Here is a 24,311-nt window from a genome sequence, read left to right on the forward strand (position 1 = left end):
GGAAACTGTGATCTTGATGTTAGCAAAGAAGAGGACGTTTTCAAAACTGTTTTATAAAACATCTACTTTTATAAAAATCTACTCTAGCAAGCAATTGGTTTTTCTTTTCTTTTTTTTTTTTTACAAGTTCAAGAATTCTGGGGGTTGATGTTCACCAAATCCAGTCCTGAACCTGGGAGACTCTCCATCTGTCAATCAGTTGTGATTCTTCAGGACAGTCATAAGCCAGTTATGTTCACCTGAAAGAAGATTAAGCCCAAAGTAGCAAATTAATTTCTACATTTCAAAAGGTGTTTCTTAGGTACTGGCTTAAAAGAGACATCTTTGGGAGCACGGGGTTGGGGAAGCAGGTGGACAGTGCGAACCTGGTAAAGGGAAAATACTTAAAAATTCTTGGGTTTTAGAAGCACTGACCTGCCCCTTTCGGATACATGTGCCACAGAAAATGCCACAGAGTCCACTGACAAGTTGACTAAGGCAAAGCACAGCTTCCATGGCGCCAATGCCCAGGAGGATGGAGAACAAGACCACGTTCCACAGGACGATATTCTCAGGCTCCTGGCAGGTAGCCCAGGTGGGCTGATTGAATAAATAGTTGTTCCTGCCAGGACAGAGGAGAAAATTAGACTAGCTCATAGCCAGTAACAGAGAGAATATAAGGAGAAAGCTGCTACTTACAACCATCTGAAACACACTTGTCTAATACAGGAGATTGCAAAGTTTAGGGTCTTTGTTAATCTCATTTTCGTAAAGAGAGCAGATTTGTTATGTACCCATTGGTGGGAGAAGGAGGCCCTCTTAGTGCAAATGGTTAAGCACTTGATCACTAACCAAAAGCTTGGCAGTTCGAACCCACCCAGAGGCACCTTGGAAGAAAGGCCTGGCAATCTGCTTCTGAAAGTTCACAGCCTTGAAAACCCTATGGAGCAGTTCTACTCTGCACACATGGGGTTGCCATCAGTTGGAATTGACTCAATGGCAACTGGTTTCGTTTTGGTTTTTTATTGGTGGGAGGGTTAAACAGACCATCTTTGCCCTCTAATAGCCTAAGATCTCAGCAAGGCATTGTTGGAGACATAGCCACAATAAGGGAACATATAATGAAGTGGGAAGTCATGTTATCTAGGATTTTAACTGCAGAAGGCGTCTCATAGGCAGCAGAGGGGAGTGGTTAAGAGCTTGAATTCCCAAGTTCCACAGACTCAGGTCCTAATTCCAGCTCCCTTGCTTAGGAATTCTATGATCTTGCATAAATTTCCCGCATGTTTCTGTACCTCAGATTCTTTATGTGTAAAACGGGGCTAAAAATAGCATCAATCCATAGAGTGGTTGTGAGGATCAGATAATAGCACAGTACCTGCCACACAGTAGGCAATATATTTTATATAATCATAGTTGTTACTATATAAAGGGGATCTGAGAGGTCTAGAGTGTCTGGAGAAGGCCTCGTGGGGAAAATTGGACTCAGAGGGTAGCAGCAGAGGGAAGAGAACAGTGACTTGTAAGAAGAAACAGCTTGTTTCTTCTTTGGGGGTAGATTTTCAGGCCTGATTTCATGGAAACCCTGGTGGCATAGTGACTAAGAGCTATGGCTGCTAACCAAAAGGTCAGCAGTTAAAGAAGTTTCCTGAATAAGCTAAATGCTTCCAAGGCCAGTGTAGCAGGGGCCGGGGTTTGGGGACCGTGGTTTCCGGGGACATCTAGGTCAATTGGCGTAATAAAATCTATTAAGAAGACATTCTGCATCCCACTATGGAGAGTGGCTTCTGGGGTCTTAAACGCTAGCAAGCGGCCATCTAAGATGAATCAATTGGTGTCAACCCACCTGGATCAAAGGAGAATGAAGAACACCAAAGACAAGGTAATTATGAGCCCAAGAGACAGAAAGGGCCACATAAACGAGAGACTACATCAGCCTGAGACCAGAAGAATTAGATGGTGCCCGGCTACAACCGATGAGTGTCCTGACAGGGAACACAACAGAGAACCCCTGAAGGAGCAGGAGAGCAGTGGGATGTAGACCTCAAATTCTCATAAAAAGACCAGACTTAATGATCTAACTGAGACTAGAAGGACCCCGGAGGTCAAGATCCCCAGACTTTCTGTTAGCCCAAGACAGGAACCATTCCCAAAGCCAACTCTTTAGACAGGGATTGCATTGGACTATAGGATAGAAGGAAACCCTGGTGGCGTAGTGGTTAAGTACTACGGCTGCTAACCAAGAGGTCGGCAGTTCGAATCTGCCAGGCACTCCTCGGAAACTCTGTGGGGCAGTTCTACTGTGTCCTATAGGGTTGCTATGAGTTGGAATCGACTCAACGGCAGTGGGTTTGGTTTTTGTTTTGTAGGATAGCAAATGATACTGGTGAGGAGTGAGCTTCTTGGATCAAGTAGACACATGAGACTATGTGGGCAGCTCTTGTCTGGAGGGGAGATGAGAAGGCAGAGGGGGACAGAAGCAGGCTGAATGGACACTGAAATAGAGGGTAGAGAAAAGGACTGTGCTGTCACATTAGGGAGAGAGCAACTAGGAGTGTATAGCAAGGTTTATATAAATTTTTGTATGAGGGACTGATCTAATTTGTAAACTTTCACTTAAAGCACAAAAAAATTTTTTAAAAAAGGTCAGCAGTTAAAATCTACCAGGTGCTCCTTGGAAACCATGTGGGGCAGTTGTACTCTGTCCTATAGGGTGTGCTATATTATTTGATATCTCTGTCTGTAGCTCCACCCTCCCTGTATCTGTTGAGTTCCCAATGAGATTGTAAATTCCTTAAATGCAAAGATTTCTTGGCCTCAACAACAGCACTTTTACGTTTTACAAAACCCCCTTTGACTGATCTATTAGGAAGGGGGTGAAGGGGGCAAAAGCGGAACTGCGAGACTTGTTGGAGGGCTGCTGTAGGAGCTGAGCAAAGGGCAATGGAGATTGGATTATGGAGATAACAGGTTAGGTGAAGAGCGGAAGTCAGAGTCAAGATACAGTGGATCTGCATTTTTCATGGATTTCTTATTTGTGAATTTGCCTACTCACTTTTGTAACCCCCAAACCAGCGCTTGCTGTACTTTCTTGGTTGTTTGAGGACATGCGCAGAGCAGGGAAAAATTTGAGTCACTTGATGTACATATTCCCAGCTGAGGTCAAACAAGGCAACGCTCTACCTTCTTGTTTAGCTATCATAGTGTAAACAAGTGTCCTTTCGCATTTGCTTTTTTTTTTCTTGTCACAATTTTACATTTTTGTGCGTTTTGTTGGCTATTTCACTGTTTAAAGTGGCCCCCGAGTGGAGTGCTGAAGTGCTCTCTGGTGTGCTTAAGCACGGGAAGGCCATGATGTGCCTTGTGTAGAAAATATATGCGTTAGATAAGCTTCACTCAGGCCTGAGGTGTAGTGCTGTTGGCCATGAGTTCAGTGTTCACGAATCAATGTTATGATGCATCCAGAAAAAACAAGAGGAAATTCGCCAATCTGTACATGAGGTCACTCAGGAAAGCGCTAAAGTAACATCTATAGAGCGTAATGAAGCTATGGAAAAGTGGCAAGGTTTGTGGATTCATGAGATGACGACCAATTAAAAAAAAGCAACGGACAGCACTGTTACAAGGCTGAAAGCCAAGTAAATTTATAGTCGGGAAAATGTGAAACCCTTCTTGGCTAGTCTTTTATTATAACGAAATACTGCATATAGTTAATTATTTGTAAGAAATGCATATTGAATAAGGTGTGTTTAAACAGAAGCAGAAAACAAGGTTATGTACTGATCAGTTGATAAAGATGTTGTGAGCAGAGGCTCACAGGAACCTAATCCTATGCTTCCTGTAGGGACAATGGCTCAGTATTTGCTCATTCAGCGTTTGCGATGACTATAGAGGACATAACGCCTATGAATAATAACAATCAGCTGTATATTATTGAGGTAGAACTGACAGGTCTTGGTGGTGATTGAATGAGGGAAGTGAGGAAGATGGAAGATGAGTCACAGGTTTTAGGTGTCACCTAATGAGATGGGAACAACTGAAAGAGGAGATTTGTGGAGGAACATCAAACATTTTGGACATATTAATATCAAATGTTTGTGAGATGTTCAAGAAGAAATTTCAAAAAGGCAATTAGATATTCAGGCCAGGGATTCAGAATGAAGTCTGGACTGGAGATAGACATTTTGAGTATTATTCACTATAGATGATTCTGAGAGCTCTGGGGGTGGGTGACATCTGCCAGGGAGAGAACACGAAATGAGAAGACAAAGGGAGGCCTTAATCAATTGGTGCTGGGTTTCTTTACATGTTCTTTTAGGAAAATAAATTTGTGTCATAGGGCCCAGCCATTTCAGGATATCTGTGAAATCCGAAATTTGGCAGTTGATTCTCCCTAATTGTGAGCGTCTTAAAGATAGACAAATGTCTTATCTTTCTTTTATTCCCTTTTCTCTTCCCACATTGCCTATCCCGATATTAAGCAGGCCTTCAGCACATACTCAATTGAGTGTTTAATAATTGGGGCTAATGAGGTTGTGCTATTGGCCTCACTGCTTAGATTCATGGGGGACTATTGCCCTGGCCAATCATCTGTCAGAGATCATTAATTTGGGAGCAGGTGAGGTGAGAGGAGTAAGATACTAGGTGTGAATGGAAGCACCAGCCCACTACTGGCCAGTCAACACTGAGAGCACATGCTCTTTGTGGTGACTGGTTATATCATCTTCAAATGTGAGATGCTGACCCAAGACCATGAATGCTACTTACTTGAGGCTGTAATTCCTGAAAGGGTAGGTGTAGCTTCCACTGCCTGTGTCACAGAAGGGGCCGCTGAGCAAACCCAGTGAAGAAATGACCACACAATACGTGGCTCCTACGGTGCCTGGTGTAGCCAGAAGTACAGGAAGCAGCATCTGTGATGGAACAGAACCAGAAATTCAGTGCAGCAATGGTGGAGGAAGCAAGTGGTGAACGCCAGCTGTTTAAAGGTGATTCCTCGGTTAATTGAGGATGGTCTGAATCTTCTCTTGTAGATGCCAGAACAAGTAGGTGTTCTTGTTTCCCAGGTGCACAAAAAATGGGGCAGTAGAACTGAGAAACCCTCTGTCCATTTGTCTGCCCCAGTTGCAATTAATTCTAAAGAGTGAAATAATCCACTAAAAATTTTGAGCAGGAAATATGCCTTATTCATGGTTGAACTTTCGTTGTCTACACAACACCTGGCACAGAGAAGTTAGTGTGCTCCTAGTTCCTTCATCTACACTCATGGTAAAAAAACAAAAAAAAAAAACAAAATAAACAAAAAAACAGTTACTGTTGAGTCAAGTCCAACTCTTGGTCACCCCATGTGTACCACAGTTCTACTGTGCTCCAAAGGGTTTTCAGTGGCTGATTTTTCAGAAGTAGATCTCCAGGCCTTTCTTCCACGGTGCTTCTGGGTGGGCATGAACCTCCAAACTTTTGGTTAACAGCTGAGCGCATACTAACTTAACTGTCTGCACTACCCAGGGACTTGCACTCATGGTAGACAGCAGTACTTCATGTCAGCACTCTTTCTCACCAAGCCTGCATTAGCCCTCACAGTCCTTCTCAAAGCAGAGTTAGCAATCCGTTGGTGTCTACATTCTAAATGGGACCTATTTGCCATCCTGGTGGTGAGTGGTCAGTAAATTTTTTTTTAATATATGACAGGAAGATTTATTTGAAGAAATTGGCTTATGCAGTTGTGAGATCTGACAAGTTTGAAATCTGTAGAATAGGCCAGCAGACTAGAAGAAACTCAGGCAGGATTTCTAAGTTAGTCTTGAGGAAGAATTATCTCTTCTCCAGGAAACCTCAGTTTTCCTCTTAAGGACTTCAATTAATTGAATGAGGCTTACCCACATTATAGAGGGCAGTGTCCTTTACTTAAAGTCAACTGATTGTAAATATTAATCATATTTACAAAATACCTACACAATAATATCTAGACTGGTATTTGACCAAACAACTAGGCATCATAGACTTGTCAAGTTGGTACATAAAATTAACTTTTAAGCTGACCCCTTTTTAACTTGACACCATACACATCTTCCTAAACCACACTTAATCTCCAAATAAAGACAATAATAAAGTCATACTTCTTCCTAACAAGATACAGATATTCTGTGTACAACCAAAGACACACTAACCCTTTCCCCAGTACAGCATGCAAAGTCTTTGGGGTGATATTTAATCTTCTCCTTGATATCCTGTAACTTAAATATTATGTTGTAAAGTTAACGCATTATGTTACATGAGAAGAGGATAAGGGAGGAAGTAAAACAAAGATATGTACTATATAAATACACACACACAAGCAAATATATTTGTAGCAAAATAAGGAAAAATACTCATAACTATAATTCTTATTTCTGCAACTGGTCATGTAGTTGTAGTTGGTATTTATAACTGCTTCTTCCACTACCCATTCCATATTACTCTTGCCTTTAGCAAGCACCTCAGCTAGTTGTGGTCCTTTGTCTGGTAGTATAATCGAGAACTTCATTCCCAAAAGGTCTGGGCTATCACTAGTCTTGTCTAAATTGGGCTATTGTATTTTTCTATTGACTTTAATAACAGAACATGTCCATTGCCATCGAGCCAATTCCAACTCATAGTGACCTTATAGGATAGGGTAGAACTGCCCCATAGGGTCTCCCAGGCTGTAAATCTTTACAGAAGCAGACTTCCATGAAGCAGGTGGTAGATTTGGACCACTGACCTTCCGGTGAGCAGCCAAGTGCTTAACCACTGTGCCACCAAGGCTCCTACAAGACATGATAGTACTAAGAAATACCATAAAGAATCTGTTGTATTCCAGACATATTCTTCCTTACTTCCATTGTGTAATAACTGCCAATTTCCCCCTGGGTAATCAGGATTAATCACCCCGGCCATTATAGTAACTTCCTACTTGACCTGTTGATTCAGAGACATGAAGAGCTCAATGTAGCTGGTGACAGCCTTAACTTCCAGTTCAGTGGAATCAAGGTGTGTCTCCTGGTAAAATCATTCTTCCCTTTGGAAATAAGACCTCTAGACCAACAAAGCATAAAGTTGCAGGGACAGAAAGCAAATTTTTTGCTAATGGTCATTAGGAGTAATGTGAGTATTGTCACTCCCATTTCTACCCCTTGATCCCTGGACTCATGAATCCTGGCTATGGGAGAAATAGCACTATATATTGGATGCTGATATAGAGCATAAACAACCTCCTGGAGACCACTGCCCCAGCCTTCAAGGTATTGCCACTTAACTGCCTCTGTAACTGAGTCTTCAAAAGGGCATTCCATCACTCTGTCAAACTAGCTGCTTTAAGATGATGGAGGACGTAGTAGGATAAGTTAATTCCATGAGCATGGGCTCGTTGCTGCACTTCATACAGTATAAAGTGAGTTTCTTGATCTGAAGCAATAACGCATGGAATAACATGATAGTGGATAAGGTATTCTGTAGGCCCATGAATGGTAGAATACAACCCTGACGCACACCTTTCCTGACTTTAAACCAATCAGTATCCCCTTGTTCTGTCCAAACAACTGCCTCTTGATCTATGTAAAGGTTCCTCATGAGCACAATTAAGTGTTCTGGAATTCCCATTCTTCGCAGTGTTATCCATAGTTTGTTATGATCCACACAGTTGAATGCCTTTGCATAGTCAATAAAACACAGGTAAACATCCTTCTGGTATTCTCTGCTTTCAGCCAGGGTCCATGTGACATCAGCAATGATATCCCTGGTTCCACATCCTCTTCTGAAACCAGCTTGAATTTCTGGCAGTTCCCTTCGATATACTGCTGCAGCCGTTTTTGAATGATCTTCAGCAAAACTTTGCTTGTGTGTGATATTAATGATATTGTTTTATAATTTCCACATTCGGTTGGATCACCTCTCTTGGGAATAGGCATAAATATGGATCTCTTCCAGTCAGTTGGCCAGGAAGCTGTCTTCCATATTTCTTGGCATAGACAAGTGAGCACCTCCAGTGCTGCATCTGTTTGTTGAAACATCTCAATTGATATTCCATCAATTCCTGGAGCCTTGTTTTTCGCCAATGCCTTCAGAGCAGCTTGGACTTCTTCCTTCAGTACCATCGGTTCCTGATCATATGCCACCTCTTGAAATGGTTGGATATCAACTAATTCTTTTTTGTATGAGAAGCTGGACTATGTGAAGAAGAACGCGGCATCAGGATTGGAGGAAGACTCATTAACAACCTGTGTTATGCAGATGACACAGCCTCGCTTGCTGAAAGTGAAGAGGACTTGAAGCACTTACTAATGAAGGTCAAAGACCACAGCATTCAGTATGGATTACACCTCAACATAAAGGAAACAAAAATCCTCACAACTGGACCAATGAGCAACATCATGATAAATGGAGAAAAGATTGAAGTTGTCAAGGATTTCATTTTACTTGGATCCACAATCAATAGCCGTGGAAGCAGCAGTCAAGAAATCAAAAGATGCATTGCATTGGGCAAATCTGCTGCAAAGGACCTCTTCAAAGTGTTGAAGAGCAAAGATGTCACCCTGAAGACTAAGGTGCACCTGACCCAAGCCATGGTATTTTCAATGGCATCATATGCATGTGAAAGCTGGACAATGAATAAGGAACACCGAAGAAGAGTTGACACCTTTGAATTGTGGTGTTGGCGAAGAATATTGAATATACCGTGGACTGCCAAAAGAACGAACAAATCTGTCTTGGAAGAAGTGCAGCCAGAATGCTCCTTAGAGGCAAGCATGGCGAGACTGCATCTTACATACTTTGGACATGTTGTCAGGAGGAATGAATCCCTGGAGAAGGACATCATGCTTGGCAGAGTACAGGGTCAGCAGAAAAGACAAAGACTCTCAACGAGGTGGATTGACACAGTGGCTGCAACAATGAGCTCAAGCATAACAACGATTGTAAGGATGGGGCAGGACTGGCAGTGTTTCATTCTGTTGTGCACAGGGTCGGTATGAGTCGGAACCGACTCGACAGCACCTAACAACAAAAACAACAACAACATGAATGGTAGTTTCAACAAAAGCATTGCATTCAAGGAGGGAAAATCCACAGGGCAGGTCTACAGGCTGGAAGCTCAGGGATTGATTTCACGTTACCATCTTGATTACAAAACTCTGTTTAGGAGACCTGCAGGCTGGAAACCCAGGCAGGATTTCTGTTACAGCCTTCAGGCAGAATTCTTTCTTCTCCAGGAAACCTCAGTTTTGTTTGTTTTTTCTTTTAATACCTTTGATCTTGAGTGATTGGATGAGGACCACCTACATAATCAAGGGCAGTCTCTTTTACTTACAGTCAACTAAATTGTAAATATTAATCATTTCTACAAAGTACGTTCATAGAAGCATCTAGACTAGTGTTTGACTAAACAGCTGGGCATCACATCAGTAAATGTTTGCCATATGATTGGGTGAGTAAATGAATAAGCCAGTGACCAGCAATGGGCCTTGTACTGTGTACAAACTCCATAAATATTTGTTGACTAGATCATTGAATGAGTGTGACAGTAAGGCTAGTGCCAAGGGAAGGCCTGGGGCTCTCCTGCCAGATTACATATTAGGCCATTACTGAATTGGGGCAAAGCCAAGGGACTTGTTTGCTTCTAAGCGTGCATGACCTTTTATTCAGGATAAGTCCATGTTGTATCTTTCTTACCACAGGCAGTGACAGAGGGGCAGATGGAGCTAAATGGAGAGTCATGGAGCTCCTTAGAGATGATCTTCACGCAACGTGGAGTCTCAGATCTCTGTGGAGGCTCTGATTGGGGCTGCAAGGGTTGGGGCAGGGGACCTTTGGGAGGAGATGGTTTCTAGCTATTCAAATTTTTCCAATTTTTTCGGTACTAAAATTATTTCTAGTTGAATGTTTCTCTTATTGAGCAAATCGTATGATACAAAAGAAAATGCACACATCGTATTCACATAATTTTGATTGTCTTGGATAATTTATTTTTTTCTTCTTGTTGAGATATTTTCCGATTCTTAAAGGGAGAGAAGAGCAGTGAGATGATATATGAACTAGAAATACACAGAGCAGTGGGATTGTTTAGGGAAATCGGTTAGTGATTTTGTACATGGGACAGAGCATGGTCCTAGGAATCAGGAGACCAAGTCCCAGCTCTATCAATCATGGCATCATTCAGAGCATCCTGAGAGCAGACCACATATCTGGCCCTGTGGAGGGCCTTGGGGGTAAGATGTGGTTCTTGCCTTAAAAAAAGTTGCTTACAGTCTACCTGGGATTGGGCAAATAATCTAAACTTCTTTCCAGCTCTAAAGTTAGACCTGTATCACTTTGGGCAAGCCACTCAGTCTCTTCTTATTTGTCAGATGGGAATTAATTTGTAAGATTGGTGGTGGCATTTCCACAGCTTTCTGTGTGGTTGGAGGAAGAACACTGGTATGACAAGGCTATGAGCTAGGACAAGAAATTGATAGAACGTAGAGAGCATGAGCCTTTTGTATTTCACAAGGCCATTGTGAGAGAGCCTCCGTGAAAGTGTTTTTGAGATTATGAAATCTCCAAGGTTTCTTCTAGCCTGAAAATCAAGCTCTTTGATGCACTACCCTGTTGGTTACTGGGGAAATAAGGAAGCCAAAAGATAGGAGCATTTAAGACAGAAAACAACACAACCCCAGAAGGCCAGTCAACCAGAGCTAATAAGCTTGTGTCCGCTTCAAACATCCTCTCCAGGCTCATCTTTCCCAGGATCTCACAGAGCAGTTCACTGTTAGATGTTGTTGTTAGGTGCCATTGAGTCAGTTCTGACTCATAGCAATTGTCATGGAGTGAATTATGTCCCCCCAAAAATGTACGTATCAATTTGCCTGGGCCATGATTCCTGGTATTGTGTGATTTTGCTATATGTTGTAAATCCTGCCTCTCTGGTATTAATGCGGGAGGATGGGTGGCAGTTGAGTTAGCGAGACAGGATACAATCTACAAGATTGGATTGTGTCTTGAGGCAATCTTTTCAGATATAAAAGAAAGAAGTGAGCAGAGACAGGGGGACCTCATACCACCAAGAAAGCAGTACCGGGGGCAGAGTGCGCGCGTCCTTTGGACCCAGGATCCTTGTGTAGAGAAGCTGCTAGTCCCAGAAAACATTGGTGAGAAGGCTAACAGAGAGAAAGCCTTCCCCTGGAGTTGACACTTGAATTTGGACTTTTAGCCTATTTTATTGTGAAGAAATAAATTTTTCTTTGTAAAGCCATCCACTTGTGGTATTTCTGTTATAGCAGCACTAGATAACTAAGACAGCAACCCTATATGTAAAACGGAATGAAACACTGCCCAGTCCTACACCATCCTTAAAATTGTTGCCATGTTTGAGACCACTGTTGCAGCCACTGTGTCAATCCATCTCCCTGAGGGTCTTCCTCTTTTTCGCTGACCCTTTACTTTACCAACCTTGATGTCCTTCTCCAGGGACTGGTCCCTCCTGTTAACATGTCCAAAGTGTGTGAGATGAAGTTTCACCATTCTTGCTTCTAAGGAGCATTCTGGCTGTACTTCTTCCAAAACAGATTTATTCTTTCCTCTGGCCCAACCACTGCCGTCGAGTCGATTCTGACTCATAGCGACCCTGTAGGACAGAGTAGAATTGCCCCATAGAGTTTCCAAGGAGTGCCTGGTGGATTTGAACTGCCAACCTTCAATGTCCTCTGGCAGTCTACGGTATATTCAATATTCTTTGCCAACACCATAATTCAAAGGCATTAATTTTTCTTCGGTCTTCCTTATTCATTGTCCAGCTTTTGCATGCATATCAGACAGTTGAAAATACCATGGCTTGGGTTAGGCACACCTTAGTCCTCAAGGTGACATCTTTGCTTTTTAACACTTTAAAGAGGTCTTTTGCAGCAGAGTTGCTCAATGCAATATGTCATTTGATTTCTTGAATTCTGTTTCCATGGGCATCGATTATGGTCCAAGTAAAATGAAATCCTTGACGACTTCAATATTTTCTTTGTTTAGCATGATGTTGCTTATTGGTCCAGTTGTGAGGATTTTTGTTTTCTTTATGTTGAGATGTAATGCATACTAAAGGCTATAGTTTTTGATCTTCATCAGTAAGTGCTTCAAGTCCTCTTCACTTGCAGCAAGCAAGGTTGTGTCATCTACATGTTGCGCGTTTTTAATGAGTCTTCCTCCAAACCTGAAGCTACATTCTTCTTCATATAGTCCAGCTTCTTGGGTTATTTGCTCAGGATACAGATTGAACAAGTATGGTGAAAGGATACAATCCTGACACACACCTCTCCTGATTTTAAACCACACAGTATCCATCCCCTTATTCTGTTTGAACCTCTTGGTCTATGTACAGGTTCCACATGAGCACAATTAAGTGTTTTGGAATTCCCATTCTTCACAGTGTTATCCATAATTTGTTATAATCCACACAGTGGAATGCCTTTGCATAGTCAATAAAACAGAGGTACACATCTTTCTGGTATTCTCCACTTTCAGCCAAGGTCCGTCTGACATCAGCAATGATATCCCTCATTTCACGTCCTTTTCTGAATCTGGCTTGAATTTCTGGCAGTTCCCTGTCGATCTACTGCTGCAACTGTTTTTGAATTATTGTCAGCAAAACTTTACTTGCATGTGATATTAATGATATTGTTTGATAATTTCCTCATTCTGTTCGATCACCTTTTTTTTTAGAATGGGCACAAATATGCATCTCTTCCAGTGGCTTGGCCAGGTAGCTCTCATCCAGATTTCTTGGCATAGATGAGTGAGCACTTCCAGTGCTGTATCCGTTTGTTGAAACATCTCAGTTGGCGTTTCTTCAGTTTCTGGATCTTTGTTTTTTGCCAGTGCCTTAAAGGCAGCTTGGACTTCTTCCTTCAATATCATCAGTTCTTGATCATCTGCTGCCTCCTGGTATGGTTGAACATCAACCAAGTCTTTTTGGTACAGTGACTGTGTATTTCTTCTATCTTCTTTTTTTTTTTTTTATAACTTTTATTAAGCTTCAAGTGAACATTTACAAATCCAATCAGTCTGTCACATACAAGTTTATATACATCTCACTCCCTACTCCCACTTGCTCTCCCCTTCTTGAGTCAGCCCTTTCAGTCTCTCCTTTCTTGACAATTTTGCCAGCTTCCCTCTCTCTCTATCCTCCCATCCCCCGTCCAGACAAGAGTTGCCAACACAATCTCAAGTGTCCAGCTGATATAATTAGCTCACTCTTCATCAGCGTCTCTCTCCCACCCGCTGACCAGTCCTTTTCATTTCTGATGAGTTGCCTTCGGGGATGGTTCCTGTCCTGTGTCAACAGAAGGTCTGGGGAGCATGGCCGCCGGGATTCCTCCAGTCTCAGTCAGACCATTAAGTTTGGTCTTTTTATGAGAATTTGGGGTCTGTATCCCACTGATCTCCTGCTCCCTCAGGGGTCCTCTGCTGTGCTCCCTGTCAGGGCAGTCATCGATTGTGGCCGGGCACCAACTAGTTCTTCTGGTCTCAGGATGATGTAGGTCTCTGGTTCATGTGGCCCTTTCTGTCTCTTGGGCTCTTAGTTGTCGTGTGGTCTTGGTGTTCTTCATTTTCCTTTGCTCCAGGTGGGTTGAGACCAATTGCTGCATCTTAGATGGCCGCTTGTTAGCATTTAAGACCCCAGATGCCACATTTCAAAGTGGGATGAAGAATGATTTCATAATAGAATTATTTTGCCAATTGACTTAGAAGTCCCGGCAAACCATGTTCCCCAGGCCCCCGCGCTTGCTCCGCTGACCTTTGAAGCATTCATTTTATCGCGGAAACTGCTTTTGGTCCAGTCCAATAGAGCTGACCTTCCATGTATTGAGTGTTGTCTTTCCCTTCACCTAAAGCAGTTCTTATCTACTGATTAATCAGTAAAAAACCCTCTCCCACCCTCCCTCCCTCCCCCTCCTCGTAACCACAAAACTATGTGTTCTTCTCAGGTTTACTATTTCTCAAGATCTTATAATAGTGGTCTTATACAATATTTGTCCTTTTGCCTCTGACTAATTTCGCTCAGCATAATGCCTTCCAGGTTCCTCCATGTTATGAAATGTCTCACAGATTCGTCACTGTTCTTTATCGATGCGTAGTATTCCATTGTGTGAATATACCACAATTTATTTACCCATTCATCCATTGACGGACACCTTGGTTGCTTCCAACTTTTTGCTATTGTAAACAGAGCTGCAATAAACATGGGTGTGCATATATCTGTTTGTATGAAGGCTCTTGTATCTCTAGGGTATATTCCCAGGAGTGGGATTTCTGGGTTGTATGGTAGTTCTATTTCTAACTGTTTAAGATAACGCCAGATAGATTTCCAAAGTGGTTGTACCATTTTACATTCCCACCAGCAGTGTATGAGAGTTCCAATCTCTCCGCAGCCTCTCCAACATTTATTATTTTGTGTTTTTTGGATTAATGCCAGCCTTGCTGGTGTGAGATGGAATCTCATGGTAGTTTTAATTTGCATTTCTCTAATGGCTAATGATCGAGAGCATTTTCTCATGTATCTGTTGGCTGCCTGAATGTCTTCTTTAGTGAAATGTGTGTTCATATCCTTTGCCCACTTCTTGATTGGGTTGTTTGTCTTTTTGTGGTTGAGTTTAGACAGAATCATGTAGATTTTAGAGATCAGGCGCTGGTCGGAGATGTCATAGCTGAAAATTCTTTCCCAATCTGTAGGTGGTCTTTTTACTCTTTTGGAGAAGTCTTTAGATGAGCATAGGTGTTTGATTTTTAGGAGCTCCCAGTTATCTGGTTTCTCTTCATCATTTTTGGTAATGTTTTGTATTCTGTTTATGCCTTGTATTAGGGCTCCTAGGGTTGTCCCAATTTTTTCTTCCATGATCTTTATCGTTTTAGTCTTTATGTTTAGGTCTTTGATCCACTTGGAATTAGTTTTTGTGCATGGTGTGAGGTGTGGGTCCTGTTTCATTTTTTTGCAAATGGATATCCAGTTATGCCAGCACCATTTGTTAAAAAGGCTATCTTTTCCCCAGTTAATTGAAACTGGTCCTTTGTCAAATATCAGCTGCTCATACGTGGATGGATCTATGTCTGGGTTCTCAATTCTGTTCCATTGGTCTATGTGTCTGTTGTTGTACCAATACCAGGCTGTTTTGACTACTGTGGCTGTATAATAGGTTCTGAAGTCAGGTAAGGTGAGGCCTCCCACTTTCTTCTTCTTTTTCAGTAGTGCTTTGCTTATCCGGGGCTTCTTTCCCTTCCATATGAAATTGGTGATTTGTTTCTCTATCCCCTTAAAATATGACATTGGAATTTGGATCGGAAGTGCGTTAAATGTATAGATGGCTTTTGGTAGAATAGACATTTTTACTATGTTAAGTCTTCCTATCCATGAGCAGGGTATGTTTTTCCACTGAAGTATGTCCTTTTGAATTTCTTGTAGTAGAGCTTTGTAGTTTTCTTTGTATAGGTCTTTTACATCCTTGGTAAGATTTATTCCTAAGTATCTTATCTTCTTGGGGGCTACTGTGAATGGTATTGATTTGGTTATTTCCTCTTCGGTGTTCTTTTTGTTGATGTAGAGGAATCCAAGTGATTTTTGTATGTTTATTTTATAACCTGAGACTCTGCCAAACTCTTCTATTAGTTTCAGTAGTTTTCTGGAGGATTCCTTAGGGTTTTCTGTGTATATAATCATATCATCTGCAAATAGTGATAACTTTACTTCCTCCTTGCCAATCCGGATACCTTTTATTTCTTTGTCTAGCCTAATTGCCCTGGCTAAGACTTCCAACACGGTGTTGAATAAGAGCGGTGATAAAGGGCATCCTTGTCTGGTTCCCGTTCTCAAGGGAAATGCTTTCAGGTTCTCTCCATTTAGAGTGATATTGGCTGTTGGCTTTGCATAGATGCCCTTTATTATGTTGAGGAATTTTCCTTCAATTCCTATTTTGGTAAGAGTTTTTATCATGAATGGGTGTTGGACTTTGTCAAATGCTTTTTCTGCATCAATTGATAAGATCATGTGGTTTTTGTCTTTTGTTTTATTTATGTGGTGGATTACATTAATGGTTTTTCTGATATTAAACCAGCCTTGCATACCTGGTATAAATCCCACTTGATCAGGGTGAATTATTTTTTTGATGTGTTGTTGGATTCTATTGGCTAGAATTTTGTTCAGGATTTTTGCATCAATGTTCATCAGGGATATAGGTGTATAATTTTCTTTTTTTGTAATGTCTTTACCTGGTTTTGGTATCAGGGAGATGGTGGCTTCATAGAATGAGTTGGGTAGTATTCCGTCATTTTCTATGCTTTGGAATACCTTTAGTAGTAGTGGTGTTAACTCTTCTCTGAAAGTTTGGTAGAACTCTGCAGTGAAGCCATCCGGGCCAGGGCTTTTTTTTGTTGGGAGTTTTTTTGATTACCGTTTCAATCTCTTTTTTTGTTATGGGTCTATTTAGTTGTTCTACTTCTGAATGTGTTAGTTTAGGTAGGTAGTGTTTTTCCAGGAATTCATCCATTTCTTCTAGGTTTGCAAATTTGTTAGAGTACAATTTTTCGTAGTAATCTGAAATGATTCTTTTAATTTCATTTGGTTCTGTTGTGATGTGGTCCTTCTCGTTTCTTATTCGGGTTATTTGTTTCCTTTCCTGTATTTCTTTAGTCAGTCTAGCCAATGGTTTATCAATTTTGTTAATTTTTTCAAAGAACCAGCTTTTGGCTTTGTTAATTCTTTCAATTGTTTTTCTGTTCTCTAATTCATTTAGTTCAGCTCTAATTTTTATTATTTGTTTTCTTCTGGTGCCTGATGGATTCTTTTGTTGCTCAGTTTCTATTTGTTCAAGTTGTAGGGACAGTTCTCTGATTTTGGCTCTTTCTTCTTTTTGTATGTGTGCATTTACTGATATAAATTGACCTCTGAGCACTGCTTTTGCTGTGTCCCAGAGGTTTTGATAGGAAGTATTTTCATTCTCGTTGCTTTCTATGAATTTCCTTATTCCCTCCTTGATGTCTTCTATAACCCAGTCTTTTTTCAGGAGGGTATTGTTCATTTTCCAAGTATTTGATTTCTTTTCCCTAGTTTTTCTGTTATTGATCTCTAGTTTTATTGCCTTGTGGTCTGAGAAGGTGCTTTGTAATATTTCGATGTTTTGGACTCTGCAAAGGTTTTTTTTATGACCTAATATGTGGTCTATTCTAGAGAATGTTCCATGTGCGCTAGAAAAAAAAGTATATTTTGCAGCAGTTGGGTGGAGAGTTCTGTATAAGTCAATGAGGTCAAGTTGGTTGATTGTTGTACTTAGATCTTCCGTGTCTCTATTGAGCTTCTTACTGGATGTCCTGTCCTTCTCCGAAAGTGGTGTGTTGAAGTCTCCTACTATAATTGTGGAGGTATCTATCTCGCTTTTCAATTCTGTTAAAATTTGATTTATCTATCTTGCAGCCCTGTCATTGGGTGCATAAATATTTAATATGGTTATGTCTTCCTGATCAATTGTCCCTTTTATCATTATATAGTGTCCTTCTTTATCCTTTGTGGTGGATTTAAGTCTAAAGTCTATTTTGTCAGAAATTAATATTGCTACTCCTCTTCTTTTTTGGTTATTGTTTGCTTGATATACTTTTTTCCATCCTTTGAGTTTTAGTTTGTTTGTGTCTCTAAGTCTAAGGTGTGTCTCTTGTAGGCAGCATATAGATGGATCGTGTTTCTTTATCCAGTCTGTGACTCTCTGTCTCTTTATTGGTGCATTTAGTCCATTTACATTCAGGGTAATTATAGATAAATAAGTTTTTAGTGCTGTCATTTTGATGCCTTTCTATGTGTGTTGTTGACAATTTCATTTTTCCACATACTTTTTTGTGCTGAGGCGTTTTTCTTAGTAAATTGTGAGATCCTCATTTTCATAGTGCTTGACTTTATGTTAGTTGAGTCATTATGTTTTTCTTGGTTTTTATCTTGAGTTATAGAGTTGTTATACCTTTTTGTCGTTACCTTATTATTTACCCCTATTTTTCTAAGTGAAAATCTAACTTGTATTGTTCTATATCGCCTTGTATCACTCTCCATATGGCAGTTCAATGCCTCCTGTATTTAGTCCCTCTTTTTGATTATTGTGATCTTTTTCCTATTGACTTCCATGATTCCCTGTTATGTGTATTTTTTTTTTAATTAATCTTAATTTGTTTGTTTTTGTGATTTCCCTATTTGAGTTGATATCAGGACGTTCTGTTTTGTGACCTTGTGTTGTGCTGATATCTGATATTATTGGTTCTCTGACCAAACAATATCCTTTAGTATTTCTTGTAGCTTTGGTTTGGTTTTTGCAAATTCTCTAAACTTGTGTTTGTCTGTAAATATCTTAATTTCGCCTTCATATTTCAGAGAGAGTTTTGCTGGATATATGATCCTTGGCTGGCAGTTTTTCTCCTTCAGTGTTCTGTATATGTCGTCCCATTCCCTTCTTGCCTGCATGGTTTCTGCTGAGTAGTCAGAACATATTCTTATTGATTCTCCCTTGAAGGAAACCTTTCTTTTCTCCCTGGCTGCTTTTAAAATTTTCTGTTTATCTTTGGTTTTGGTCAGTTTGATGATAATATGTCTTGGTGTTTTTCTTTTTGGATCAATCTTAAATGGAGTTCGATGAGCATCTTGGATAGATATCCTTTCGTCTTTCATGATGTCAGGGAAGTTTTCTGTCAGGAGTTCTTCAACTATTTTCTCTGTGTTTTCTGTCCCCCCTCCCTGTTCTGGGACTCCAATCACCCGCAGGTTATCCTTCTTGATAGAGTCCCACATAATTCTTAGGGTTTCTTCATTTTTTTTAATTCTTTTATCTGATTTTTTTTCAGCTATGTTGGTGTTGATTCCCTGGTCCTCCAGATGTCCCAGTCTGCATTCTAATTGCTCGAGTCTGCTCCTCTGACTTCCTATTGCGTTGTCTAATTCTGTAATTTTATTGTTAATCTTTTGGAATTCTACATGTTGTCTCTCTATGGATTCTTGCAACTTATTAATTTTTCCACTATGTTCTTGAATAATCTTTTTGAGTTCTTCAACAGTTTTATCAGTGTGTTCCTTTGCTTTTTCTGCAGTTATCCTAATTTCATTTGTGATATCATTAAGCATTCTGTAAATTAGTTTTTTATATTCTGTATCTGATAATTCCAAGATTGTATCTTCATTTGGGAAAGATTTTGATTCTTTTGTTTGGGGGGTTGGAGAAGCTGTCATGGTCTGCTTCTTTAAGTGGTTTGATATGGATTGTTGTCTCCGAGCCATCACTGGGAAACTAGTTTTTCCAGAAAATCCGCTAAAAAAAAAATGCAGTCAGATCCCTATCAGAGTTCTCCCTCTGGCTCAGGCTATTCAGATGTTAATGAAGCCACCTGCGTCCAGTCCAAATCCCTGCGGGATGGTTCCCCGGCTCGGACGCTGCTCTTTCTGCTCCAAGACCAGTCACTGCCTCCCGGGGACTTCTCCTACCGGCTGCGTCCCACACCGCCCGTGGAACCGGCTGGTCCCCCTCCTGGGGTTAGTTCAGGGGGGTGGAGCAACTCTCTGTGCTTGTGCGGTACCTGACTGGTACGCTGGCTCCAGGCTCTGGAAACAATCGCTGCTTCCCCGTATTAGTTCGTTCTCCGTCTCTAAATCTGTGTTTGTTGTTCAGGGTTCGTAGATTGTTACGTATGTGATCGATTCACTTGTTTTTCCTTGTCTTTGTTGTAAGAGGGATCCTAGGTAGCGTCTGCCTAGTCCGCCATCTTGGCTCCGCCCCCCTTCTATCTTCTTTTGATGCTTCCTGTATCATTCAATATCTTGCCCATAGAATCCTTCAGTATTGCAACCCTAGGCTTGAATTTTTCTTCAGTTCTTCCAGCTTGAGAAATGCAGAGTGTGTTCATCACTTTTGGTTTTCTATCTCTAGGTTGTTGCACATTTCATTCCAATACTGCACAATACCCCAATATAATACTTCACAATAGAAATATTCACCATTGGTCAATAGCCTGTCCTTTAAAAGAGAGAAAACACAGAACCTAGGGAATAAGCTTTTTGGAGTGGGTAGGTGGGGGGTTAAAAATTTTGTTGACCCCACAGACTTACCCTACATCTATGAGCACAGTAGGCCTCTCCATCTCCTCTCAACAACAATAGTGCTGGCACCATAACCTGCAGGCAAAGAAGATGCTCTTATAATAAAAGGGATGTTGCGTTTTTGGAACAAAGTGTTGGTTGTGTCACTTCCTATTTCAAAATGTCTCATGATTCCTCATTGACTGTAAGGTAAAACTCAGGCCCTGAACAGGGTACACAGCCCTTTATGCCCCAACATCATCCTGCCATTAGAGCCCCAGGTCTCCTTCATTGGGCCATCTTGGTCTTCCTTGGCTTGTAGATGCATCACTCCAATCTCACCTCTGTCTTCACATGGCCCTCTTCCCTTTGTGCCTCTCTCTGTGTCTCTTCTGTTTTTATAAAGACATCAGCCATATTGGATTAAGACCCACCCTACTCCAGTATGACCTCATGTTAACTAATGACATCTTCAAAGACCCTAATTTCAAATGAGATCGTATTCACAGGTACCAGGAGTTAGGACTTGAACATATCTATCTGAGAGACACAAGTCAACCCATAACACGGGGAGAAATGGAGAGGTAACTGGCTTTGGAGTCGGATGGGCGATCAAGTTCAAGTTCTACACTGTACCACCTATGTGGCCATGCTCAAATTATTTAATCTTACTGGGCCCCATTCCTCATCCATAAAATGGAGATAATGACACCTATGTCACAAAGTTGCTGTGGTAAGCAAATGAAATAATGTGTGTATAAGCATTTAATACACTCTAGGCCTTTGTGCAAATGCCTATTATAATTATTATTAAAGGGCAGGAACAGTGAATTCTGGTCTTACCCCCACAGATCATTAAGTAGGGTTGTGCATGGAGTTGATGCTAAATAAATGGTTATGTTTGTTATTGTCTTCAGAGTGTCTCTTGTGGCTTTTGAAATCCTGTTCTGACCTTCTTTACATAAGATAAGGTGAGCTCAACCTACAGCCCTTTCTTTGGGGAGATTGTACCACATACTGTCTTGTTCCTCACTTCCATTCACTCCTAGCCCTTTGCAGTCTGGAGTTCACCTGGCCATTCCCCCAGGACTGTGGCTGCCAAGATCCACTGGGTACCTTGCTGTCCCTTGGTTGCTTTTCAGTTCCAGCTTATGTCCCTTCTGCTGTAACTGATACTGCAGTTCCTTCCTCAGGTTTTCTAACTTTTTTCTGCATTTTTTTTTTTTTTTACTTTCTAGCTGTTTTTCTGTCTTCTTCACAGGCTTCTCTTCCTCTACATACCTCTCAATTTTGGGTGTTCCCTAGGGTTTTGACCTGAGTTTCTTTCTCTTCTCATTTTTCAGCCCTGGACAAACCCACTGCTGCCGGGGCTTCCACATCACCTCTCTGCAATGGTTCTCAGTCTTGTCTCTCTCTCCTGGTCTCTAGTCCCAGCCCAACCATCCTCTCACCCCTCAGCATAGGTGTGAATGAGCTCACTATTTGCTCTCTGTCCAAGCTCCACTCCTGAGATGTCCCCTGAGATGTCTGTCTTGGGGAATCTACCACCAGCTCCCCAGGTGTCCAGTTCAGAACGCCAGAGCCAATCTGGGCTGCCCCTCACCCTCCACATCTGGTCTGTCTTCAGATCCTGACAACCATACCTTTAATTTCTCAAATTCACCCTCCTCTCTTCAACCCATGGCCACTGCCTTAGTTTGCCTTAGAACTGAGCATGCGTAAAGGTATAGAATGGACACTAAAGACTGACTGAACATAGAAAGAAGGGGAAAAAAAAGAACAAAAAGAAGATGGAGGGAAAGAAAGAAATTAAAAACGAAAGGAAGAAAAAAAGAAAAGAAAGAAGAAAAAGAGGGGACTGGCTTGGCTCATCGGTTTTTACTTTATCCACCTTCATGGCCTAGTTTGGTCCTATTTCATTTATCCAGCATTTCACTGATTATATACTTGTAACCATCCATCTAAGACTGCCAGGGGGAGGTTTTGCTGAAAAGCTGGGGTGAGAGTTAGACAAGCCAGCTGGTATTAAGGGATGCTATGGAGGCAAGGTGTCTGGTCCATGACCGAGCCAGGCCACGTTCTGTTTTCCTCAGGACCATGGAATATTTTCCCTCTGGGCAACTCTCTTTCAGTAAACATTCTGGGATTCTCTGAATAGGAAACGTAACTTTTCCCAAGCCACTTGATTCCTTTCAATTGCCACTGTATTTGCTCATTTATATATTGAAAGAAGTTGGGTAGTGGAAAAAAATATATTCTACAGATGAGCACAGTGAGGCTTAAAACTAAAAAACCAAATCCACTTCCATCAAGTTGATTCTGACTCGTAGTGCTGTATGGGACAGAGTGTAACTGTCCCATAGGGTTTCCAAGGCAGTAATCTTTATGGGAGAGGACTGCCATATCTTTCTCCACGAAGCAACTGGTGGGTTCAAACCATTGACCTTTTGGTTAGTAGCCAAGCACTTAACCACTGCACCACTAGGGCTCCTTCCAGTGAGGCTTAGAGGGGTTTATAATTTGCTTGGTGGTAGAGTTGAACAACGTAAACTGTCCTTCAGAAATAAGCAGGGTAGGTAAGAGCAGGGGCCGGGTTCTGGGTTGAATTAGCAGAGGACATGGTGAGGCTGGTAATCTGAGCCAGGAAAGCGGAGGGAATTCATGTTTGAAGCTGCCAGGGATGTGTGAGGTTTATATACATTTTCTGAATCGTTACCACCACCTTGTGCGATGGTATGATTCCCCTTTTGTTGAAGCACAGGGAGGTCGCATGGGCAGGTCTGTGCAGATATATGACTTGCACAGGGGTGTAAGACTCCAAGGTGTGTGGTGCCTCTTAGGAAGGGGTCTGAGCTGAGAAGCAGCCAGCCTTTGCTGAGTTATGGTTGTGGTAGATGTTGTTGATACATCAGTGTATTCTCTTGCACAGGAAGCCCTAACCCTTGCCATATACGGAAAGAATAGGTGGTCTTTGGATGCAACTTGAGATATCACTGTGCCTGCTACTGTGTAGGGAAAAGAAATGGGAACCTTCATTTTCTGAGGGTTCCTTATGCCCCATCCATTTGCTGAACACTTACTCAGTGTTGGGCATTGGGATCTCCCATAAACAAATTATCTTTCATAAATGGACATTGGATATTTGGGAGAGGAGAATCCAAGTGAAAACAAAGGTAGCAGGGAAGGAAAACAGTTATTGTCTATCACAGGGGCAACAAATTATAGCCTATGGACCGTATCTGTCAGATTGCCTATTTTTATAAATAAGGTTTTTTTGGAACACAGGCATTCCTATTTGTTTATATATTGTTTATGATTGCTTTTGCTCTACAATGTAGAGTTGAATGGTTGAGACAAGAGACCCTGTGGCCTGCAAAGCAGGAAATATTTACTATCTAAGTATTTAATATGGAAAGTTTGCCAACTCCTGGTCCAAGTGATCATAATTTTGCCTAGGGAAACCTTGATGAGAGCTTCATGATATATTTTTCAGGATGGTCATCTGTGAACCTGACAAATATCCTATACTGTGTTCTTTATGAAGTGTATCTTTCATGCAATTAGCAAACGTGTTAAGCTGGAGTTTAAGCCTGACACTTTGCTACGTAGGCACTTAAAAGGCAAAGGTGAATGAGACTTGGAGCCTGTTCTTGAGGAGCTCCAGGCATAATCAGGGAGGCAGACACATAAACAGATGCTTGCAGTACAGTGTGCTGTGTGCCGGTGTGGAGAGTGTTTATGTGTAATGTATTGTGGGGTGCAGAGAGGGAGCAGCTAGCCAGGCTCTGAGAGCCCAGGGAAGGTGATCCCAAGGTGTGATGATTAGAAGGTGCTCAGCACACCCTTCACCTGGAGGAGATAAGGTAGCTAAATCTCATTCTTACCAAGAATCCTGCTCCAAGAAAGCCATGGAAAAACCAGACCAAGTCTGTGATTTTGTCAGGCTCCAGCACCTGTCCATTGGGAAAGTAGAGCAGGAAGTTGGCGATGATGGCGGCAGTGGCCAAGGCCAACAGCAGTATGCTCGTGCACCTGGAGCCCTTCTCAGAGCACATGGTGACTCCTCTCTGGAAGGAGAGAGAAAACAGCTGAGCTAGGAAGGGGCCTGTTCTAGTCATCACAGAAAAACGAGAAAGTGCACCATTCCCAGAGCCCAAAGAGCAACATGGTAAGCTTGGCTCTGCCACTGGTAGGCAGTATGACCTGGGAAACCACTTAACCTTGCTCAGCCTGAGATTTCTCTGAGTAAAGCTGAGAAAAT

The 24,311-nt window shown here is 41.6% G+C and overlaps 1 protein-coding gene across 1 annotated transcript; it reads right to left on the reverse strand.

Moving 5' to 3' along the window:
- Nucleotides 1-218: 218 nt before the first annotated feature.
- On the reverse strand, nucleotides 219-24,105 carry LOC104846388 (transmembrane 4 L6 family member 1-like). The gene is made up of 4 exons (XM_064289543.1): nucleotides 23,935-24,105; nucleotides 4,747-4,892; nucleotides 415-601; nucleotides 219-239 (listed from the first exon to the last, which is right to left on the reverse strand). Exons 1-4 carry the CDS (start codon nucleotides 24,103-24,105, stop codon nucleotides 219-221), a joined length of 525 nt encoding a protein of 174 aa, XP_064145613.1.
- Between the last annotated feature and the right edge of the window lie 206 nt (nucleotides 24,106-24,311).

Source organism: Loxodonta africana, chromosome 7 (assembly GCF_030014295.1).
Source record: "Loxodonta africana isolate mLoxAfr1 chromosome 7, mLoxAfr1.hap2, whole genome shotgun sequence".
NCBI lineage: Eukaryota > Metazoa > Chordata > Mammalia > Proboscidea > Elephantidae > Loxodonta > Loxodonta africana.

What these genes read in the sequence shown, in the direction of transcription:
- LOC104846388 (XM_064289543.1), bottom strand. Translation starts at nt 24,105, where the DNA reads ATGTGCTCTGAGAAGGGCTCCAGGTGCACGAGCATACTGCTGTTGGCC. An exon ending in TTCAGGAATTACAGCCTCAA is followed by an intron (nt 602 to 4,746) that starts GTAAGTAGCATT and finishes CTGTCCTGGCAG; the next exon opens with GAACAACTATTTATTCAATC. An exon ending in CATGTATCCGAAAGGGGCAG is followed by an intron (nt 240 to 414) that starts GTCAGTGCTTCT and finishes ATCTTCTTTCAG; the next exon opens with GTGAACATAACTGGCTTATG.